This window comes from Piliocolobus tephrosceles, chromosome 10 (genome assembly GCF_002776525.5).
Source record: "Piliocolobus tephrosceles isolate RC106 chromosome 10, ASM277652v3, whole genome shotgun sequence".
NCBI classification, from domain to species: Eukaryota; Metazoa; Chordata; class Mammalia; order Primates; family Cercopithecidae; genus Piliocolobus; species Piliocolobus tephrosceles.
Genome location: NC_045443.1, coordinates 4,044,950 through 4,063,583, shown reverse-complemented (window position 1 = coordinate 4,063,583; position 18,634 = coordinate 4,044,950). Strand labels below are relative to the sequence as shown.

Here is an 18,634-nt window from a genome sequence, read left to right as displayed (position 1 = left end):
CATATTTTTATACCATTGCAAATGGTATTTTTATTTCAATTTTAATTTTTTATTGCTAATATAGATAAATACAGTTGATTATCATATACCGAGTGTGTGTCCTGCAACCTTGTCAAATTCACTTATTAGTTATGGTAGCTTTTTGTGAATTTAGTCAGTTTTTTTATATAAGCACTCCTGCTGTCTGGGAATAAAGATAATTTAACGTCTTCCTTTCCAATCTGAATGTATTTTATTTCTTTTTCTTGCTCCATTGAACTAGCTAACATCTCCAACACAATGTTGAATAGAATTGGTAAGAACAGACATTCTTGTCTTTTTCTTGACCCCAGGGGCAAAACTTTTGGTCTTTCACCCTTAAGTGTGATGTCAGTTGTTGTTTCTGTAGATGCCCGTTTTCATGTTGGGCCAGTTCCTTCCTATTCCTAGTTCTCTTAGTTTTTCTCAGGAGTAGATTTTGTCAGATGCTGTTTCTGTATCTATTGAGATGATCAAAAGGTTTATTTTTTAAAACTTGTCAATATGGTGAATTACATTATTGATTTTTAAATGTTAAACCATTCTTGCCTTCCTCAGATAAACCCTGGTTGGTCAGGATTGTCATCTTTTTATATGGCGTTGAACTATATCTGTTACAATCTCCTAAAGAATGTTTACATCAGTGTTCATAAGAGATATTGGCCTATTTTTTTCTGTAATATCTTTGTTCAGTTTTGGTATCAGGGTAATGCTAGCCTCATATAATATGGTAGGAGGCATTTCCTACTCTTCAATTTCCTGAAAGAGTCTGTGTAGAATTGGTATTACTCGTTCTTTAAATATTTGATAGAATTCATCAATTTAGCTATGCGGACCTGAAGTTTTCTTGTGGGAAGATTTTTTGTTTAACTATCAGGTCAATTTCTTTAGCAGGTACAGAATTATTCATGTAATCTGTCTCTCCTTGAGTGAGCTTTGGTATTTAGTGTTTTTCAAGAAATTGGTTCATCTAATCTAAATTGTCAGATTTGTTGGCATAAAGTTATTCATGATATTCTCTTATTAGCCTTTTAATATCTATAGTATCTGTCGTGATATCACCGCACATTGCTGATATTGTAATTTATGTCTTCTCTCTTTATTGATCATCTCAAGGAGCCAGCTGTTAGTTTTGTTGATTTTCTCCATTGCTTTTCTGTTTTCTATTTCATTTTTTCTTTTCTGATCCTTATTTTTTTTTCTCCCTACTTTGGGTTTAATTTGTATTTATTTTTCTTGTTTCTTAAGGTAAAATCTGAGGTCATTGATTTGAGCCCTTTCTTCTTTCCAAGTATACATGATTAGTGCTATCAGTTTTTTCTTAGTACTGCTTTAGCAGTATCCCACAAAATTTGATATATTGTGATTTTTTTCCATTTAGTTCACTATACTTTTTCATTTCTCCTTTCCTGTTTTTTTTTCTTTCGCCCATGGGTTGTTTAGAAGTGTGTTACTCTCTTTCCAAATACTTGGACATTTTCCAGAGGTCTCTCTGTTATTGGTTTCTAATGTAATTCCACTGTGGTCAGAGTACATACTTTGTACAAATTGAATCCTTTTAAATTCTTTAAGACTGATTTTATGCCCCAGAATATGGATTATCTTGGTCAGTATTCCATGTGTATTTGAAAAGTATATTTAGCTGTCGTTGGGTGGAATGTTCTATAAATGTCAATTAAGTCAAGATGGTTGATAGTGTTGTTCAAGTCATCTGTATCCTTATAGATTTCTGTCAACTTGTTTTATAAATTATTGAGAAAGAAAGTTATTGAAATCTTTGGATATCATTATGACTTTGCTGTTTTTCCTTGCAGTTCAATCAGTTTTTGCTTTGTGTATTTCGAAGCTCTGCTATTAGACACATAAATGTTTAGCATTATTGTAGCATATTGATGACCTTTTATCAATATGAAATGACTTTTTAATTCCCATTAATATTCTTCCTTCTGCAATCCGTTTTGCCTGATATTAATATGCAGTATTCTCTTCACTAATGTTAATGTGTTATATCTTTTTCCAGCCTTTTACTTTTAACTGTTTGTGTCTTTATGTGTAAAACACATTTCTCATAAGCAGGGTATAGTTGGGTTTCCTCAGCATAGGTAGTCTACCGAACTGTGCCTGTGTTTCCTAAAAACTCTTTAGACAATAAGACAGGGCAAACTTGGGGCTCATTTTGTTTCTTTCCTATCTCTCAGGAACAGAGCTTGAACTAGAGTAAGATGAGTGAAGCCCCTATGATAAAAAAAATTTAAGACAGAAATCACTGTCAGATGCACAATTTTGCGAGTGAAGGTCTCCTTAGATTTTGTACCCTAAGCAGCTGACTCTTGGGAAGGTACTAATTCTCAGGGTTGTGTAAGTCCAGGGTTAGGTCCTGAGAGTAAATGTCTTTTTAAATCCTGTTCTGTAGGGGCTTCACTCAGCTCAGTATAGTCCTGCCCCTGCTTAAGGATCACCATCCTTCATTCCTGATGTCTAGTGTCTTGAAAACCATTTTTAAAGTTATATTCTCTCTGGATTTTTGGTTATTTCAAGGGGGAGGGTAAATCCAGCCTCTGATACTATGTCTTTTCTGGAAACAGAAGTCTAGACTTACTCATTATAAGATAAAAATTCCACATATAGAGCTACCTGCCTGAAATAAAAATGCTTGCAGGCCCTCCTCTGAAGACTTCAGCAAAAGATTAGTCTTCCTTCACACAATGGTCAGTGAGTACCTACTATGTACCATATTCTAGGCTAGAAACTGGCAGTAAAATCAGATAAGACGTGGTGCCTGTCTGCTGGTTGTTCATAGCTGACTTCTCTAGAACTACTAGTTGACTCTTTCATGTCATGCATCACCTGTTAACAGGTGGACAGAGGTAGAGGGAAAGTGGTCTAGGGAAGATAGAAAGCCAGCAAGCATCAGATCTGGAGCTAAGAAATCCTCTCTACTATTTCTCAGGCCCAGAGTGACTTGAGGGCTCACTTAAGTTCACACAGTTATTTAATAGTAGTTGATTGCTACAGAGTTTATTTAAGACTCAATCTAAAACATTTTCCCCCACTATCAGTCACCATTATTGAAATCCCACCATTAGAGACTGTCAGAGACTCATTTATTAAGGGCAGGGACCATGTCCTACTCACTATGTCACCTAACACTATTTCTCAATGTTAGCTCAGAGCTTGCTGCGTAGTACTCAGTAGATGGAAATAAATGAATGGATGAATGAATGAATGAATGAATGATAGGCGTTCCCGTTAAAATGATGAACATGCCTCTGGGAGGTGATTTAGATCAGTTGGGGATGAGTACACTGTTAAGAGCGAGCCCGCAACTGGGTCTCAGGAAGGCAATGTGGTGTAGCAGAAGAGGTCTCTGACTCTGCTAGACTTTGATCCAAATTAACTTCTCCAAAATTCAGTTTCCTCATCTGTATGATGAGAATCCTAATTATACTGACTGTATGGGAGGACGTCAGGTTCAATAGGATGAAGTCTGGTAGGGGCCTGGCAAGAGAAAGCACTCAAGGAATGACAGATATCATTAATCTCGTCTCCTGGGAGCAGCAGGTGGGAGTAGGGTGGGGCCTACTGGCTGCAGAGACCTTGCAGATAGAGTCCCGGCAAGGTCCCAGGAAGCCAACAGCCTGTTCTGCTCATGTGCTGTATCTACAGAAGCTCACGTTACCACCATCATTATCCAAAAGCCCTTGCAAAGCCAGCACTGCATGCAGGTGGGTTGAACAATGCACATAAAAGCCACGAAGACACAGCCCTGCCTCCTCAGGCTTACATCCAAGGCAGCTCCCTCTGGGGAAGACAGAAGAGAAATGTTAAATCTGCTTAGGATTCGGTGATGGTCAGTACACACACACAGGGATGACAAGAAAGAGCATTTCCTGAGGACAGGGCTGGTCAGATGGGTCAGAGTGGGAATTACATGTTCAGCCACGTGGAGCGAGAGGTGTAGTCTGCTCTGCTCTGTCAAGGCCTTGTTACATGAAGTTCATTCCTGATGCCAGGAGCTCTTCCAGCTCTGGCCCCCAGCTCTTGACAAATCTGGTAAGTGGAAGATGGTCACTGAAATCAACAGATTTGAGATTGCTTTGGACATGGTATAGCTGAGCCAGAGGCCCAGGGCCTGGTAATCAGAGAAACCTGCCTGGTGATTCACTTATTTTCCTCCTTTCTTACTCACATGGACACAGGAAATATGATCCAGGGCATCACGTTCTCCAGCTTGGCCACAAAATGCATGACAGTGCATATCTCTATTTTTAAATCCAAATGTGATCATGTATTTAAAATTTGGACCTATTCTGCTTCCAAAAAGTCTTCAGATGGAAAAAAAAATCCAAGGATGTTATTATTTTTTATCCCATGAACTCAGTTTTTATTAATAACATTTACAATTAATAGCATTTTATGATGTGGGGATCTCACAGACTTACAGATGATCAGAACTAGAAGGGATCTTAATGATAAACAGGTCCAGTCTCCTCATACGGATAAGGAAACTGAGGCCCAGTCAGGTACCGACTTGTTCAAGGTCATATAAGCAGCAGTGGAGTCCAGACTGGAAGCAGGTTTCTGTATGCTGTCTTCCACATCACATTGCAAGATACCTTCTGAAAACACTCCTGCAGGGTCTTTAAAAGTCTGATTGAGGTGTATGATTTGTGATTCTTTTTGGGCCGAAAACAGCCTTAGGCGTCACCAAACCAGGCCTGGCAAGTCGTGTGCAACATGAAGCTCCTTGAGAATGGGGCACATTTTCTCCTACTTAAACTGCAAAGTTCACAGCTGTGGCAGAGGTCTGTGACATTGAGGAAGAGCTCACCAAGAACTTGTTGACTGTGAATGATGTAGGAGCAAGTGCATCTGCCTGAGGAGAGCTTTCCACCCTCAGCAATGCTGAGGAGTCACGACGGGGTGGGATTAAGATCATACAAGTTATACAAGCTTGGATTGCAATCTCAGCTTTTGTAGTAATTTGCTGTGTGATATTGGGCAAGTCACTCAACCTCTCTAAGCCTTAGTTTTCACATTGCTAAAATGAAGATGATAATGGCTATGTCAGAGAGATGTGAGAATTACATGAAAAAAATGTATGTAGAGGCCATGGCATGGTGTCTAAGTGAACACTCTATAAATGGCAGCTGGTCTATCAGGATCTGTTTTGTTGTTGTTTGGTGGTTTAAATTGGGAGACATTATTTTTGGGCTTCCCCTATTCCATCTCCTTTCAATCTGGAGATGTCTGTCTTCTTTCTGCACTCTTCCCTTCTCCCGTTGATGGACTTGCCGATCTATTAGTGATCATGGAATATTTTCCCCTTGTCCTGAGATTTTGCTAATTAAGAGGTGGTTGCTAAGAGATGCCTGGACACACTGGTGGGTGGCTCTGTGCTTCCTTCTCATCCCCTCTTGTTCATTTTCAGCCTCACTCCAACCTTCCACACCCACTTCTCTCTCCCCATTTTCCATGTTCAGGTTCTGAAAAAGACTTCAAGAAACTGACTAATCTCGATGGCTGCCCCTGAAGGGAGGGTAGTCTCCAGACCCCAAAGACTTGGTCAGGGGTCTGGCCAGGGGCCAAAGGGGCGTGGAGCTTGCCTGCATCCCCTGGACAGCCTGGAGCAGAAGGAGACTCAGGAGCAGACGCTGGGCCAGCTAGACATGCTGAGGAAGGCACAGGAATTCTTTCAGACCTGCGATGCTGAAGGCAAGGGCTTCATCGCCAGGAAGGATATGCAGGTAAGTGGGGTCCCCGGTAGGTCTGCCCACCGAGAATGCCAAATGTCTTCCTGTCTCGGGTTAGAGCTTGCCCCATGGGAGGTGACATCCTTAACAGAAAAAGTACCATCAGTTCTGTCTTGGAAGGAAGGGTCTGACCAAACTCTACTAGGAGCCGGACCTCCTGGGTTCATTCTATTTCTGGCCTTTACTTGCTGTCAGACTCCAGGGCTGTTTCCTCTCTGCCTCGGTAACTCTCCGGGATTGTGGGAAATGACAGTAGTAACATAAGGGACATAAGTAAGACACAGAGAAGAACCTGCTGAAACTGAAAGTAGAAAGGCACCCACTTGAGTTATAACGAAGTCATTCCTGCTGTGCCTTAGGAACAGGTACAACCTGGGAGGAAGGCATTTCTGAGATTGTCTTATCCGTCTCTCACCTTCAAACCCAAACACACTGCACTCTCCTGAAGAGATTCTCCAGAGAGATGGTGTGCAGAGCATCAGTGCACACCGTTGCCTAGTGCAGGGCCCGGCAGCCTTTTTATAAAGGTCCAGAGAATAAATATTCCGCTTTGTGGACCTTACAGTCTCTACCACAGCTACTCGTCTCTGCTTCTGCAGCACAAAAGCATCCATAGGCAATATGTGAACAAATGAGGGTGCCGTGGTCCAATAAAACTTTATGGACAAGGAAGTTTGAATTTTGTATAATTTCCATGTGTCACCAAGTACTGCTATTCTTTTGATATTTCTTTTTGACCATTTAAAAATACAAAAACCAGGCTTGGCCGGGCGCGGTGGCTCAAGCCTGTACTCCCAGCACTTTGGGAGGCTGAGACGGGTGGATCACGAGGTCAGGAGATCGAGACCATCCTGGCTAACACAGTGAAACCCCGTCTCTACTAAAAAATACAAAAAACTAGCCGGGCGAGGTGGCGGGCGCCTGTAGTCCCAGCTACTCGGGAGGCTGAGGCAGGAGAATGGCGTAAACCCAGGAGGCAGAACTTGCAGTGAGCTGAGATCCGGCCACTGCACTCCAGCCTGGGCAACAGAGCGAGACTCTGTCTCCAAAAAAACAAAAAACAAAAAACAAAAAACCAGGCTTAGCTCACTAGCCACGCCAAAATAGGCGATTGCTGGGTTAGCCCAAGGGCAGAGTTTGCCCACTCCTGGTCTGGTGCCTTTCTTTCTTTAGTTTCAAAAACTTCTCAGTGTGTGCCTGAAGTCTGTTATGCCGCCGTCAGGATTTCACTTGAACGTGGGTGAATAAAACACAGACTCCACTAGAGTACTTTCAGAGCAGCTCTTTTCCCCTCCGTCTCTGTGTCACTCACTCCATCGGAGCAGTTTTTGAAGGGATGCATCCCTGTGCTGTTGGAGGAAGCACAATGGCTAGGCTCTCTTTAAGTCTAGTTTTTCAGAATATACCAAAGTTGGGCAATGAAATGTAGACCCTCGTTAGGCTCAGCCCCACCTCTGCTCACGCCTGTGAGCTCTGAGGTATGGAGGCTATGAAAGGAAAGGAGCCTTGTGACGCAGGTGAAGTGTGGCCGTTCTTTCTCTCCCTGGCCACGTGTGATGGAGTTCTTATGCGTCTCCTGGAGCTCCGCTCTCCACCTGTTGCACGAATTGAGGGAAAAGACCTGGGGAACGGCACCAGCTCAGCCCACAAAGGAGCCCCACCCACCCTCCTTTGCAGTGATGACTCCCCCAGTAAGTTTCTGTCACCAAAACCTAGTCCCCAAAGCCTCACCACGTGGAAGGCCAGATTCAGTGTGTTTTGAGGAAACCTTTGACAAAGCCCTGTCTGTGAACTTCATAATTGGCATTCACAGGTCTGCAGTAGCGGTGGTTGGTGGTTGTGGTTTCAAAATCAGGCTTAACTTTTGATTATTCCCATTATTCCCTCTAGAAAGAAAGAAAAGGAAATTCACATTTATGGAGGGTCAGCTCTGGGCCACACGTACTGTGCCGCTCGCACTCTTGCTGTATATAACCTGACTCTCGCTGAGCCCCACTCTTCAATGAAGGGATGAGGTGTCATGGAGAATTTAAACTAGGTATAAATTTTTAAAGAAATCACTTGTATTTGACTTGAAATATAGTCAGAAACATTAAGTCCCAGAAATACTGACTCCGCCTTCCTCCCCAGTCCCCACTCCTGATCCAGGCAGGAGGACGCCTGAACCAACAAGCCAGCAAGCCAATCACTTGGCATCCATGACATTTACTTCCGCTGTCTACTTAATTTTCTGACGCTTTTCTGAACCTGTGGTCAACGAAGCATTGGAAATGTTTAGTTCTTCCGGCTGGCAAGTGCCGTCAAGAGAGGGCACAGAGCACGTTATGTAGGCACCATCTCTGGCTGCTTCCGCTGGCCACCTCTGAAGGACGATAGGCTGGGGGAGATGCATGAAGAAGAAGAAAAACGGGGCTTCTCATGGTCAGCTGTGGCTCTCTGCAGAAAGTCCCCATGCCCCTTGGTTCTCCTGCAGCAGGTCCTCCAGGCATCTGTGTTGTTGGCTTGTCACTTCCACATGGGGCCGTGGTGTACATGTGGTCACCCGCTTTGGTTGGTGTCTAACTTCCTGGGCCTGGGCACCACCGCCTTTTTTACCTTAGGCTCCCAGCACAGCATCATGGGAACTGGAAGGGAAAGAGCACATTTTTCATATACATACAAATTCAGAAAGCAGGAAAGGTCCTTGACAGCAGAGCGGTCTTCGAGGAAGGAGAGGCCACAGGCCAGGTGGGAGGAAGAACGCAGGAGGCTGAGGAGCTAATGGAGAAGCCAAGTGGGAAGAAAGTCACAGACAGGGAGAGGGAGATGGGGAGACGGTGGGCAGGAGATCTCTCTGAGAAAACCTAGAGCCTCAAAAGCCCTGTTTCCCTGATTTTTTTTGGAGGAGTAAAAGGATTATCTACCAACACCAAGCACCTGCCTCCCCAACACTGCCCAGAATTCTTGGCTATACCAAACTTAAGAGTCATTTAGGAGTTGGCAAACTAACCAAATCTGGGCCACTACCTGTTTTTGTAAGTAAAGTTTTCTTGGAACACAGATGTGCTCATTCTTTTATGTGTTTTGTGTGTCTCTGCCACTGCAGTGGCAGAGTGAAGTAGTTGTGACAAAGACCGAATGGCCCACAAAGTCTAAAATATGCACTCCCTGTGGCTGTTTTCAGAAAAAGCCGGCTAGCTCCTGATTTAGGTTAACTAGAAAACTTTAAAAGATTTTTATAGCAAATTAACTTGGGTTTTAATCCTCAATCTGCAACTTGCTAGTAATACGAATTTGTGTGAATCTCTTAACCCCTCTAGACCACAGTTTCTCAGCTGTGGATTATTTATAGCTACCTCCCAGCATTAAAAGAGAATTGAATGAGCTTAAGCATGTAGCACACTCAGCCCTGAGACTGGGACCTGGAAATCCCTGGAAATGCACTGTGTATGTGCCACGTCTTAGCCCAGTCCCTGATGTCTTCTGCACTGTGATTGTGTTTAATTGTGGTAAGATACAGATAGCACACAATTTACCATTGTAACCATTTTTTAAGTGTGCAGTTCAGTGACATTAAGTACTTTCACTTTCTTCTGCAAGCGCCATTATCACATATCTACAGAACTCTTTTTATCATGCAAAACAGAAACTCTGTACCCATGAAACAATGTCCTCATTTCGCCTACTCCCAGCCCCTGGCAACCACCATTCTATTTTCTGTCTCTCTGAATTGGACTACTCAAGGTGTCCTATATAGGTGGATTTATATAATATTTGTCCTGTTGTGACTGGCTTATTTCACTTAGTATAATGTCCTCAAGGTTCGCCCGTATCATAGCATGTGTCAGAATGTTTTCAGTCTGAATAATAGTCCATTGTATGTATATACTACATTTTTTTCCTCCATTCCTTTGTCACTGGATACTTGGGTAGCTTCCACCTGTTGACTCTTTGTGAATAATGCTGATATGGACATGGATGGGCAACTATCTGTTCAAGTCCTTGCTTTGTATTCTTTGGGGTATATACCCAGAAGTGAAATTGCTGGATTATAGGATAATTCTATTTTATAAATTTTTTGAGGAGACACCGTACATTTTATACATTGCAATTTTAAGGTGCAAGTTGTCTGTCCTGTCTTAGAGAAAAGAAATGGGCATTTCTACTGAAAAGGGAATCTTCCACTCGTATCCAGCTGCTGTTATTTTTGTGTCCAATCTACATGAGTGGCGGCAATTTTGCCTCCTGGAGGACGTACGGCAATGCGTCATGTTCACGACTACGCCAATTGTCATGCTTCGGGATAGGTTCTAGCCCGTACTGAGGTCCAGAGGAAGTGGGTGGAAGAGCGGAAACAACACTCAGGGTCATAGGCAGGTGAATATGGTTTCATTCAGCAGCAGCTTTCCTCAACAGCTTTCTTACACTGTCTGCCCTGTCTTGGCTACTTAATCCGGCGGCCCCCACACGCAGCTTCATGGCCCGCTCTCCCTTGCCTTCAGGGTCAGCAGCTTAATTAACTCTTTCTTTGGGCGTGTGTCCTGGCTCCCCACAATCTGTTTGCAATGACAGACAGCTCTGACTCTCTCTCTCTTTCTGTGGGCACAAGCGCAAGCATGCCTGCACAATGTCAGCAGGACAATTATACCTTTTACAGACAATAGTGGTGTACAGCCAAGTGATGGCCTTCTCATGTTATGGCTATATGGCTGTGATAACAAGTGGAATTATACGCCTGCACTCTAAACTCGCTGAGTCATGCAGGATGTAAACATTCTACCACGGTCCATCCTTGACCGAAGCACAGTCATGTTCCTTACACAATGTATGGAGGCATTTTTTATTGAAACGACTGGTGAGGGAAGTGCTGCCAGCGTTTAGCAGGCAAAGGCTAGGGATGCTGCTGTATATCCTATAATACACAGGTTGGTCCCTCCCCTGCCTTCTTTAACCAAAAATTGTCCATTCCAAAATGTCAGTAGTGCCGAGATTGAGAAACTCTGGCCTATACCACGTAATCAGCCCAAGCCAAGCACATCAAGGTGCAAAGCAGGATGAAGGTTGATCCTGCCCTCCCACCTCCCACTCTCATCCTGAAGAGATTTGGTATAGCTGAACTGTACCACAGGGAAGAGGGTGGTTGGTGCTGGAACAGCGTCTGAAAAGAATGCTGTGAATGCCCCAAAAGGAGGGACAGTGTAATTCTGGACGTAAAAAATGGATATCTTCTGATTTTCTCCTTAATAAAAATGCCATGGAAGCATGTTTGAAGCTGTGCAACCATATGCTTTAAGCTACGTGGGGTATGTTACTGGGCTGGTGACCAGGAAGGTAAAGGAGTCTGGCTGGAGTGCAGCGAAAGACATCACTTTCCCATGGCCCTGGGGCATGAACTCTCAGTACTGCTGCTGTAGATGCTTCATGTTCCAGGTTCTGGAAGGCTGCCAGTCACTATGAGTCTTGCTGAGAATTAGCAGTTGGGCTGGTCAGGATCTGGAGTGTGCGAGGTCTAGACCAGCACTCTGTACCTAGGAGCTCAGGGTCTCCTGCCGTTGCTCTTAGTCAAGCGCTTATCCATGCCTTCCTTCAACACTTATCTAAACAAACACGAGCTCGCGTTTGTCAGCATTGGGCTAGATCCTGGGGACACAACAGTGCCTAACGAATGAGGTCCCTGTTCTCAGAGCACTGAGGGAGCAGACATTCATCAACGAATCAGAGCACTGAGGGAGCAGACATTCATCAACGAATCACATCTGTCAGTATATAAAATGCTCATCGAGATAAGACTTAGGAATGAGACAAAGGTAGTCTGGGGAGCTTGCGTAACCTGACCTAACCTGGGGAGTTGCGGAGGCCTTGGGGAGGAAGCGATGCCGGAGATGAGAGTGAAGAGTGAGGCTGGTGTTTAAAGGAGTTCTGAAGAGCTCCTAGCGCCATGGGCAGTACGGATAGGAAACTGAGTTCCTCCTCGTGCCTCTCGTTTTCCCTGGCCCGCCCTTCCAGGTGTGTGAAAAGCTGTGAGTGCCACAGGATCTCTGGAAGGCTGGGTCTTGGTGGTGCTGGCAAGGGAGACTTTGTGTTCTGCTTTTGGTGGTGCTGGTGGGTGGGTAGGTGTGGGAGGTAATGACGGTGAGGGAATAACAGAATGAATGCACTGGAGAACTGTTAGACAGTTGCTCAAGCCCTGGATGGAAAATCAGTTCTTTTCCCAGCTGTGGTCTCCACTGTGACTTTAGGCTAATCTCAGAGCCTCACAGGCTTATTGCACAGTGGAATAAATAATCTTGCTCCCCTCCACCCTGCTTATCTCACTTAGTTAAAAATGTAGGCCAGGTGCGGTGGCTCACACCTGTAATCCCAGCACTTTGGGAGGCTGAGGCAGGTGGATCAAAAGGTTAGGAGTTCAAGACCAGCCTGGCCAAGAGGGTGAAACCCTGTCTCTACTAAAAATACAAAAATTAACCAGGCGTGGTGGTGGGTGCTTGTAGTCCCAGCTACCCGGGAGGCTGAGGCAGGAGAATCGCTTGAACCCGGGAGGTGGAGGTTGCAGTGAGCCGAGATCGCACTACTCTACTCCAGCCTGGGTGACAGAGCGAGACTCCATCTCAAAAAAATAAAATTAAAATAACAAACATAATGTAAACAGTACCAGGGCACCATACCAGAACAAGATGGTTTTCTGTGGCTCTGCAGGCCCTGAGCAGAGTGATAAATAAGAGATAATTATAGTTATTAAGACTAAAAGATTTTTCAAGGAGGGCCAACAAAACAAGGTAGAAGAATCAGGTGTAGTGCAGTTGCAGAGAAGGCTGAAGAAGCACTCAGCGCTAATTTGCCAGGACATGAAGAGTAAGAACTACTTGGAACCTATAATATTGCTTTCCCCATCTTCGCTGACAACAAAAGGAGGAAACTGGCTTGAGATGTAGACAAGAAGGACCGGGATTAGACAGCAGGGGGATTTGGGGTTGGAAGTGCTGCTGGATCCAGGAATGGTGCCGAAGGTGAGCTGTGAACTAGCCTCTCCTGGTTCGTGCTAACAAGAGAAAAGTGTGCGGGGTGTTTGGGTGAAAGGCATGTTGAGGGTCCCGTTGATCTCTGGAACTTTCTTGCAGCTCATTTCTTGCTCCAGCTCATGTGAGAGACCACATTTTGAATCAGATCCAGCAATCCTAGGCTGAGGGTGGGGAAGGAGGAAGGATTATCCCAAGGAAGGAATGTGAGCGTGACAGGAGATTGTGCTTTTACCCTACCTCAGGCGTGATGCTTTTTATTTCCAGTGATGCTAATAAAATCCCTGCTTGCAAAACTGACTCTCTCCTCACCCTGTGTTCTCCTACTGTAGCTTTTCAGACGGCTGGTTTATGGATTGTTGATAAGTCAGAGATTCTGCTGAATGCTAAGCAGACGTACTTCTAGAATCTTTGCACACTGTCTCTCACTCTCCTTCCTTTTTTGAAAAGCCCATTCATATTTAATTCAATTCTTCTAAATGGCTTCCACATCAGCCTGTCTTCCCACTTTATAATGCATCGTAGTCTCTCTTAATGCATGTACCTGCCAAATTCAGCTTTATGGCTTATCCGCTAGAACTGCCATAGGATCAAGCCAAGTGTTCTTGCCAGTTACGTTATGGGCTTTCGCACCCGCCACCTCTTTTTCATTGTTGAGGTTGGTATATACCTTTCTTCTTACAAAGCGCTGTATTCATTGTCTTTAGCTGTCAGTCACCTCCACACTGGCAACTGTGCAGTTACCGCTTAGGTAAGTGGGAGGAAGGGAGATGGTCGGCTGAGCTGTAATGAACTGTCTGGGGAGTCCTCATGTGGAGACCTAGATTGTTTGGATATGAGGGGACACTTGCTTCAACTATGCAAATTAGCCTTGGCCTGAGGCCATTGCACATCAGGCAGAAGGCCAGAAGGGAGCAGCAACAGCTCAGCTACTTTGCTCTTGGGCCATCAGTTGGTCTCTGCCCTTCCCTCCTTGTGAGGTCTGAGTCTGTTCTAGACTCAAATCCAGCGATGACCTCCTCCAAGGGGGACTGTCTTGTCCAGTCCCCCTTTAACACACAAATACTCTTGGGGGCTTGATACCTTAAGCCAATGGCAGTTGAGATCTCATTAGGAATTCGTTACCAGTCAGCCGGGAGCCGAAGTGGAACCTGGACTCAGGACCTGGGTGTGGGTCACTCAGAGGTAGGAAGGAGGATTATCCCATATCCCCTCAGAGCTCAAGGACCAAAATGTGTGTCTGCAGACACAAATGCGGTGCTGAGGCACTGGGACACCAGGGGCCTCCAGGAGAGGCCTTTACAAGTAAGTGACCCACCCCCGCATCATGGTACGGGAGAGGAAAGGGGGCTTAGGGAGAGCAGGGAAGACAGGGTTTGAAGCCTGGCTCTGCCATGCACTCCTTGAGGGGCCTCAGTGGGCCATGAGTCTCCCTCTGTCCTTCTACCTCCCTATACTTTTTATTGAATGCTTTCTCTATGCAGGCACTGTTACATGCTTTACATTCATGATTGCAATTAACTTTATAACACTATGCAGTGTGAGTATTATCCTGAAAGTATTTGATCCTGTACAGTTTGAGTCCTTTACAGATGTTGAGAGTGCTGGCTTTGGAATCAGAGCTGGATTTGACTCCTGGCTATGTCATTACTAGCCATGTGACTTTGGAGCAGGTAATTTCACCTCAAACTTCATCTGTAAAACAGCAATAATAGTGCCTAGCTCAAAGCGTTGTCATGGGAATTAAATGCAGATAGATAGATAAAAGCGTATTTACATATTTATTTATGAATCACCTAGCAAATGGCCTAGTACATTAGTAGGCACCCAATCAATGGTAGTTGTGCTAGCATGCAAAGGAGGAGAGGGATGGTGAAGCAGTCCGGATGCAGAAGCTTGCTACTGGCTTTTGTAGCCTGGGCCGAACTCTAGACACTTTCTGGCAGAAGACCCTGCAGTCCCAGGTCACCCCCGCCACCGGTGAGTGCCAGTATTAACCAGTACACTCTGGGTTGTTTTCAGAGGCTGCATAAGGAGCTACCGCTCAGCCTGGAGGAACTGGAGGATGTGTTTGATGCCCTGGATGCTGATGGCAATGGCTATCTGACCCCAGAGGAGTTTACTACTGGATTCAGTAAGTTCTGATGGGTGCTGGGGACCTCAGGGTTCTGGGTCTACTTAGCACTGTTGAAGGTGCATTCCTGTTCCCTCTAGACCTGGGGGGCAGGTAGTACAGCTTTCCTGCCCTCCTTTCAGGGACCTGGAGCTCAAGGTCTCCAGGCTCTGGATTGCTTGGGCCTCCTCACATGCCCGTCTCAACTGCTGACATTGCTGCTTGCTCAGTGCCCACTGCACTGCCATTAGCAAGTTCCCTCCCCCTGGGACTGGCAAGGGAGATGGACGGAAGCTCCACAGAAGGCATAGCATCAAAGGGGGAGCTGTGATGAGATTTGCAGCCTCTCCTTTCCTGCCTTCATAGAAAAATGGCCAAAAGCTGGGACAACTGGATGGCTCATTCCAACCCAAGTCTGGCTGAATCTTCCAGGTTGAGGGATAACAGCTATCAGAGAAATTTCTAGAAGGTTTGAACAGACTAGCCATTCTCAAGGTAACCAGGAGGAAGGTGAATTGAGATCTATGAACAATATAAAGAAACCAGACACACTATCCTATCAGATATATCAAAGGCAAATTTTACCATACATCTGCCTCATGTGTGGGGCCATACAATTTTCTTGTAAGTATCTGATGCCTTTCCTGACCGTCAGGAGCTTCTAATTGACTTAGGAGGATAAGACAGAGTGCTGTAATACTGGACAGTATGAGTATGGAGGAAGTACACTGGAAACTGTTAAGGAGCTTATAGATGTGAAGTCTAGTGATGCTAGCGAGAGGATGACTAGGATGACGATAGGAGCCTCTGCAGTCAGGGTGCTGGAATGCAGTGCAGGGAAAGGTCTTGTTGCTTAAAGAAGACCTTTAAGAATCGACAGAGATGAATTCTAAGCCAGATGTCAAGGGACTGAGAACCACAAAGGAGACACCATACTTGTCTTGCATTCTGCCGTTCCCAGAGTCTAGCATCACTGGTGGGGTGTTTGTGGAAGTGGAAAAGACGCAGAATCTGGAACGTGTTCATGGACCTATATCCATGGATCTTTACTGGAGGGGCTTTCCCTTTCCTTCTCTCAGATGAACCTTCAGTGATTCCTGGCGAGTGAGAAAGCTGAACTCTTCCTGGGTGGGTGGGTCTAATTCAGATCCTTGTGCCTTGCACCCCCTAGGTCACTTCTTCTTCAGCCAGAATAACCCAAGTCAGGAAGATGCAGGTGAGCAGGTGGCCCAGCGCCACGAAGAGAAGGTGTATCAGTCCAGAGGGAACGAGGATCTAGGAGACATGGGCGAAGATGAGGAAGCCCAGTTCCAGATGCTGATGGACAGACTTGGAGCCCAGAAGGTTTTGGAAGAGTAAGTGGTGACAGGGATTTGTAGAATGGAGGCCAACCTGAGAGAGGCCTCTTCCTGTGTCCATTCAACAATTAACCTTTGTTAACCATGTGGTGTCGGTCCCTGCACTGGAATGCAGTGCAGGGAAAGGCCCGTTGGTTCTGCCAACGGGGGGCCTGTCCTTTGTGATGACCTGACTGTGTGTTGGGCTCTGTCTCTGCTTTTTACATTATTTTTTGGTAGGAAGCACTCCTATTCTCCTTCTCTCCCACCCCCGCACCTTCCTCACTCCCGGCCATGGCTTATCCCGCAGTCCTTGGCTCAGCCTTGCTCCCCATGGGGCACTCACACATCAGAGGTCTGTACCATGCCCTCAGGGTTTCTCAGGGAGTTCTCACTAAGGCTTCCTATCACCGTCAGCTACCCAGCATCTTTACCTCTCCTGGGTCTCTAGAGCTATGGTGCCTCCCAGCTGCCCCCGCTGTGGGCACCTTCCTGGCAAAAGCCCATCATGTGGTAGCATTTGCATACTGTGTCCCCAGCACACCAGGCTTGTGCAGCAAGCCAAGGTGGGAAATTAACCTGTTTTTAGCAGGCCACTACTTGGAAAATTTTAGACGGCTGGGATCTCAAACAAAATATAATTACCCCTCCACCTTTTTTTTTTTCCTAAAGAGTGCTTTGGAATAGACACATGGATCTAAGCCCTGACATTGAAGTAAAGTAAAATAAAATAAGCAAAATATGATGTTATAGCTAGTAGAAACCAGACAGAGGGCCTGAAAAGCATGTAATACCTTCTGCCCCTTTAGCCTCTGCCTTTGGCCTTTTTGTTTTGGGGTCTCTAGATCTTGGGCTAGGTGTGTGTTTCCTGCAGGGTGGGAGTGCCCTGCTGATTGCAGCTGATGTTTCCTGAGCTTGGGAAGAGAAGGAGCTATGGTGGGAAAAGATAAAGAGGAGGCAAGAGAGAAGAGGCCTATATATGATTTGCAGGACGAAGCTCTGCGAAGTTTTCAGCAAACAATTTGGTAGACTGTGGCAGAATTGGGAAAGGCTGGCAAAAGTGTGTTCCAGGCAAGAAAGGGATAGGCAAGGGCCTGGGAAAGATCCTGGTGGGGGTGCTACACAGGAAGTGTAACTCAACACCAGCAGCAGTAGCAGCTTTGCTGAAGGCCTAGAAGGGGCTGCAGTAGGTGTGGATCACAGACGGTGCGGCTGGGCCGGTGGAGGGGGCACAGGCGGGTGGGAACTTCATTTGTCATACACCTGACCCAGCTTCTCCAAGGACAAAAGGCCAGAGCACAGAGACCATTCCTGATGACAGTGTGACACCTCCTCCTGGAGAAGGGGGAAGGAGAAGGCAGTGCAGGTGAGCTGAGGTGCTGTAATGGAAGGAAGGGGCCTCTCCACCCAGCCCCCACTGCAGGGCGGCAGCCTTCCTGGCAGGGTTCTCAATTAGAGTCCACCAGACGTGACTCTGAGGACCTATAGCGAAGGCCAGTGCAGAACTGAGCCCAAATGAGATGTCCTGAAGAAGAGGAGGTTTTGTGGAGGTTTCCAGAGTGGTCTGTAAAAACTGATACGCAGAAGATGGTGACCAGCCACTTCCATCCCTCACTGAAGGGGGCTTAGGTTGCAGCATGAGGAAAACATTCATGGCTATGAGACCTCAGACAGGGAAATAGAAAAGGCTCTGAAGATTTGAGGGCTCTTTGAAGATTTTGCTCACCGAAATGATTTGTGTGTTGCTCTGGAAGCAGTGAAATGGATTGATAAACCTCCCAGAATCCCTTCTGGCCTATACTCCCACAGACTGGACATCTGCACTTCGGCTTTTCTTGGTGGCCTGATTGGCTGAGTGATTTGACAGCTTAGTGAGCTTTGGCTTGTTTTTCATCAAAAGTTGGAAGACTTGTACCTTTCCCAGAAATCTGGGGCAAGATGTTGTTGCCATGACTAAGTAGTTCAAAGAGTGTTGGAAGATGAGCAGGTGGGTCTGCAAATCTCGCTGGGACTTTAGCTCAGTTGGCTCCAACAGGAACCTGGCAGGTGTGGACAGACAGACCTAGGCTGGCAAGGTGAACCTTGATTTTACAATGCGTTTACTTCGTGATGGCATGTCTCAATTCGTTTGGTTTGCTGTAATACACTGCCATAGATGGGGTACTTTATAAATAACCAAAATTTATTTCTGGCAGTTCTGGAAGCTAGGAAGTTCAAGATCAAGGTGCCAGCAGATTTGCTGTCTGATGAGGTCACATTTCCTCGTTCACAGACAGTTGTCTTCTCACGGTATCCTCATATGGCAGGAAGGGTGAATGAGCTTCTTCCGGACTCTTTTATAAGGGCACTAGTGCCATTTGTGAGGGCTCTGCCTTCATGATCTAATCACCTGTCAAAGTCCTCACCTTCTGATACCAT

At 45.6% G+C, this 18,634-nt stretch overlaps 1 protein-coding gene across 5 annotated transcripts in view; it reads left to right on the top strand.

The window, feature by feature from the left end:
- Positions 1-18,634, top strand: part of CRACR2A (calcium release activated channel regulator 2A) — a 140,184-nt gene that overhangs the window by 56,292 nt on the left and 65,258 nt on the right. For 4 of the 5 annotated variants that reach the window (XM_023182943.3, XM_023182940.3, XM_023182941.2 and 1 more), the window contains 3 exons: positions 5,502-5,765; positions 14,789-14,900; positions 16,051-16,234. In XM_023182943.3, coding sequence (XP_023038711.1) covers positions 5,538-5,765; positions 14,789-14,900; positions 16,051-16,234 — 524 coding nt within the window. In that variant the 5' untranslated portion in view covers positions 5,502-5,537. The remainder of the gene's footprint in view (positions 1-5,501; positions 5,766-14,788; positions 14,901-16,050; positions 16,235-18,634) is intronic. The other variant, XM_023182944.3, reaches the window with a different exon arrangement.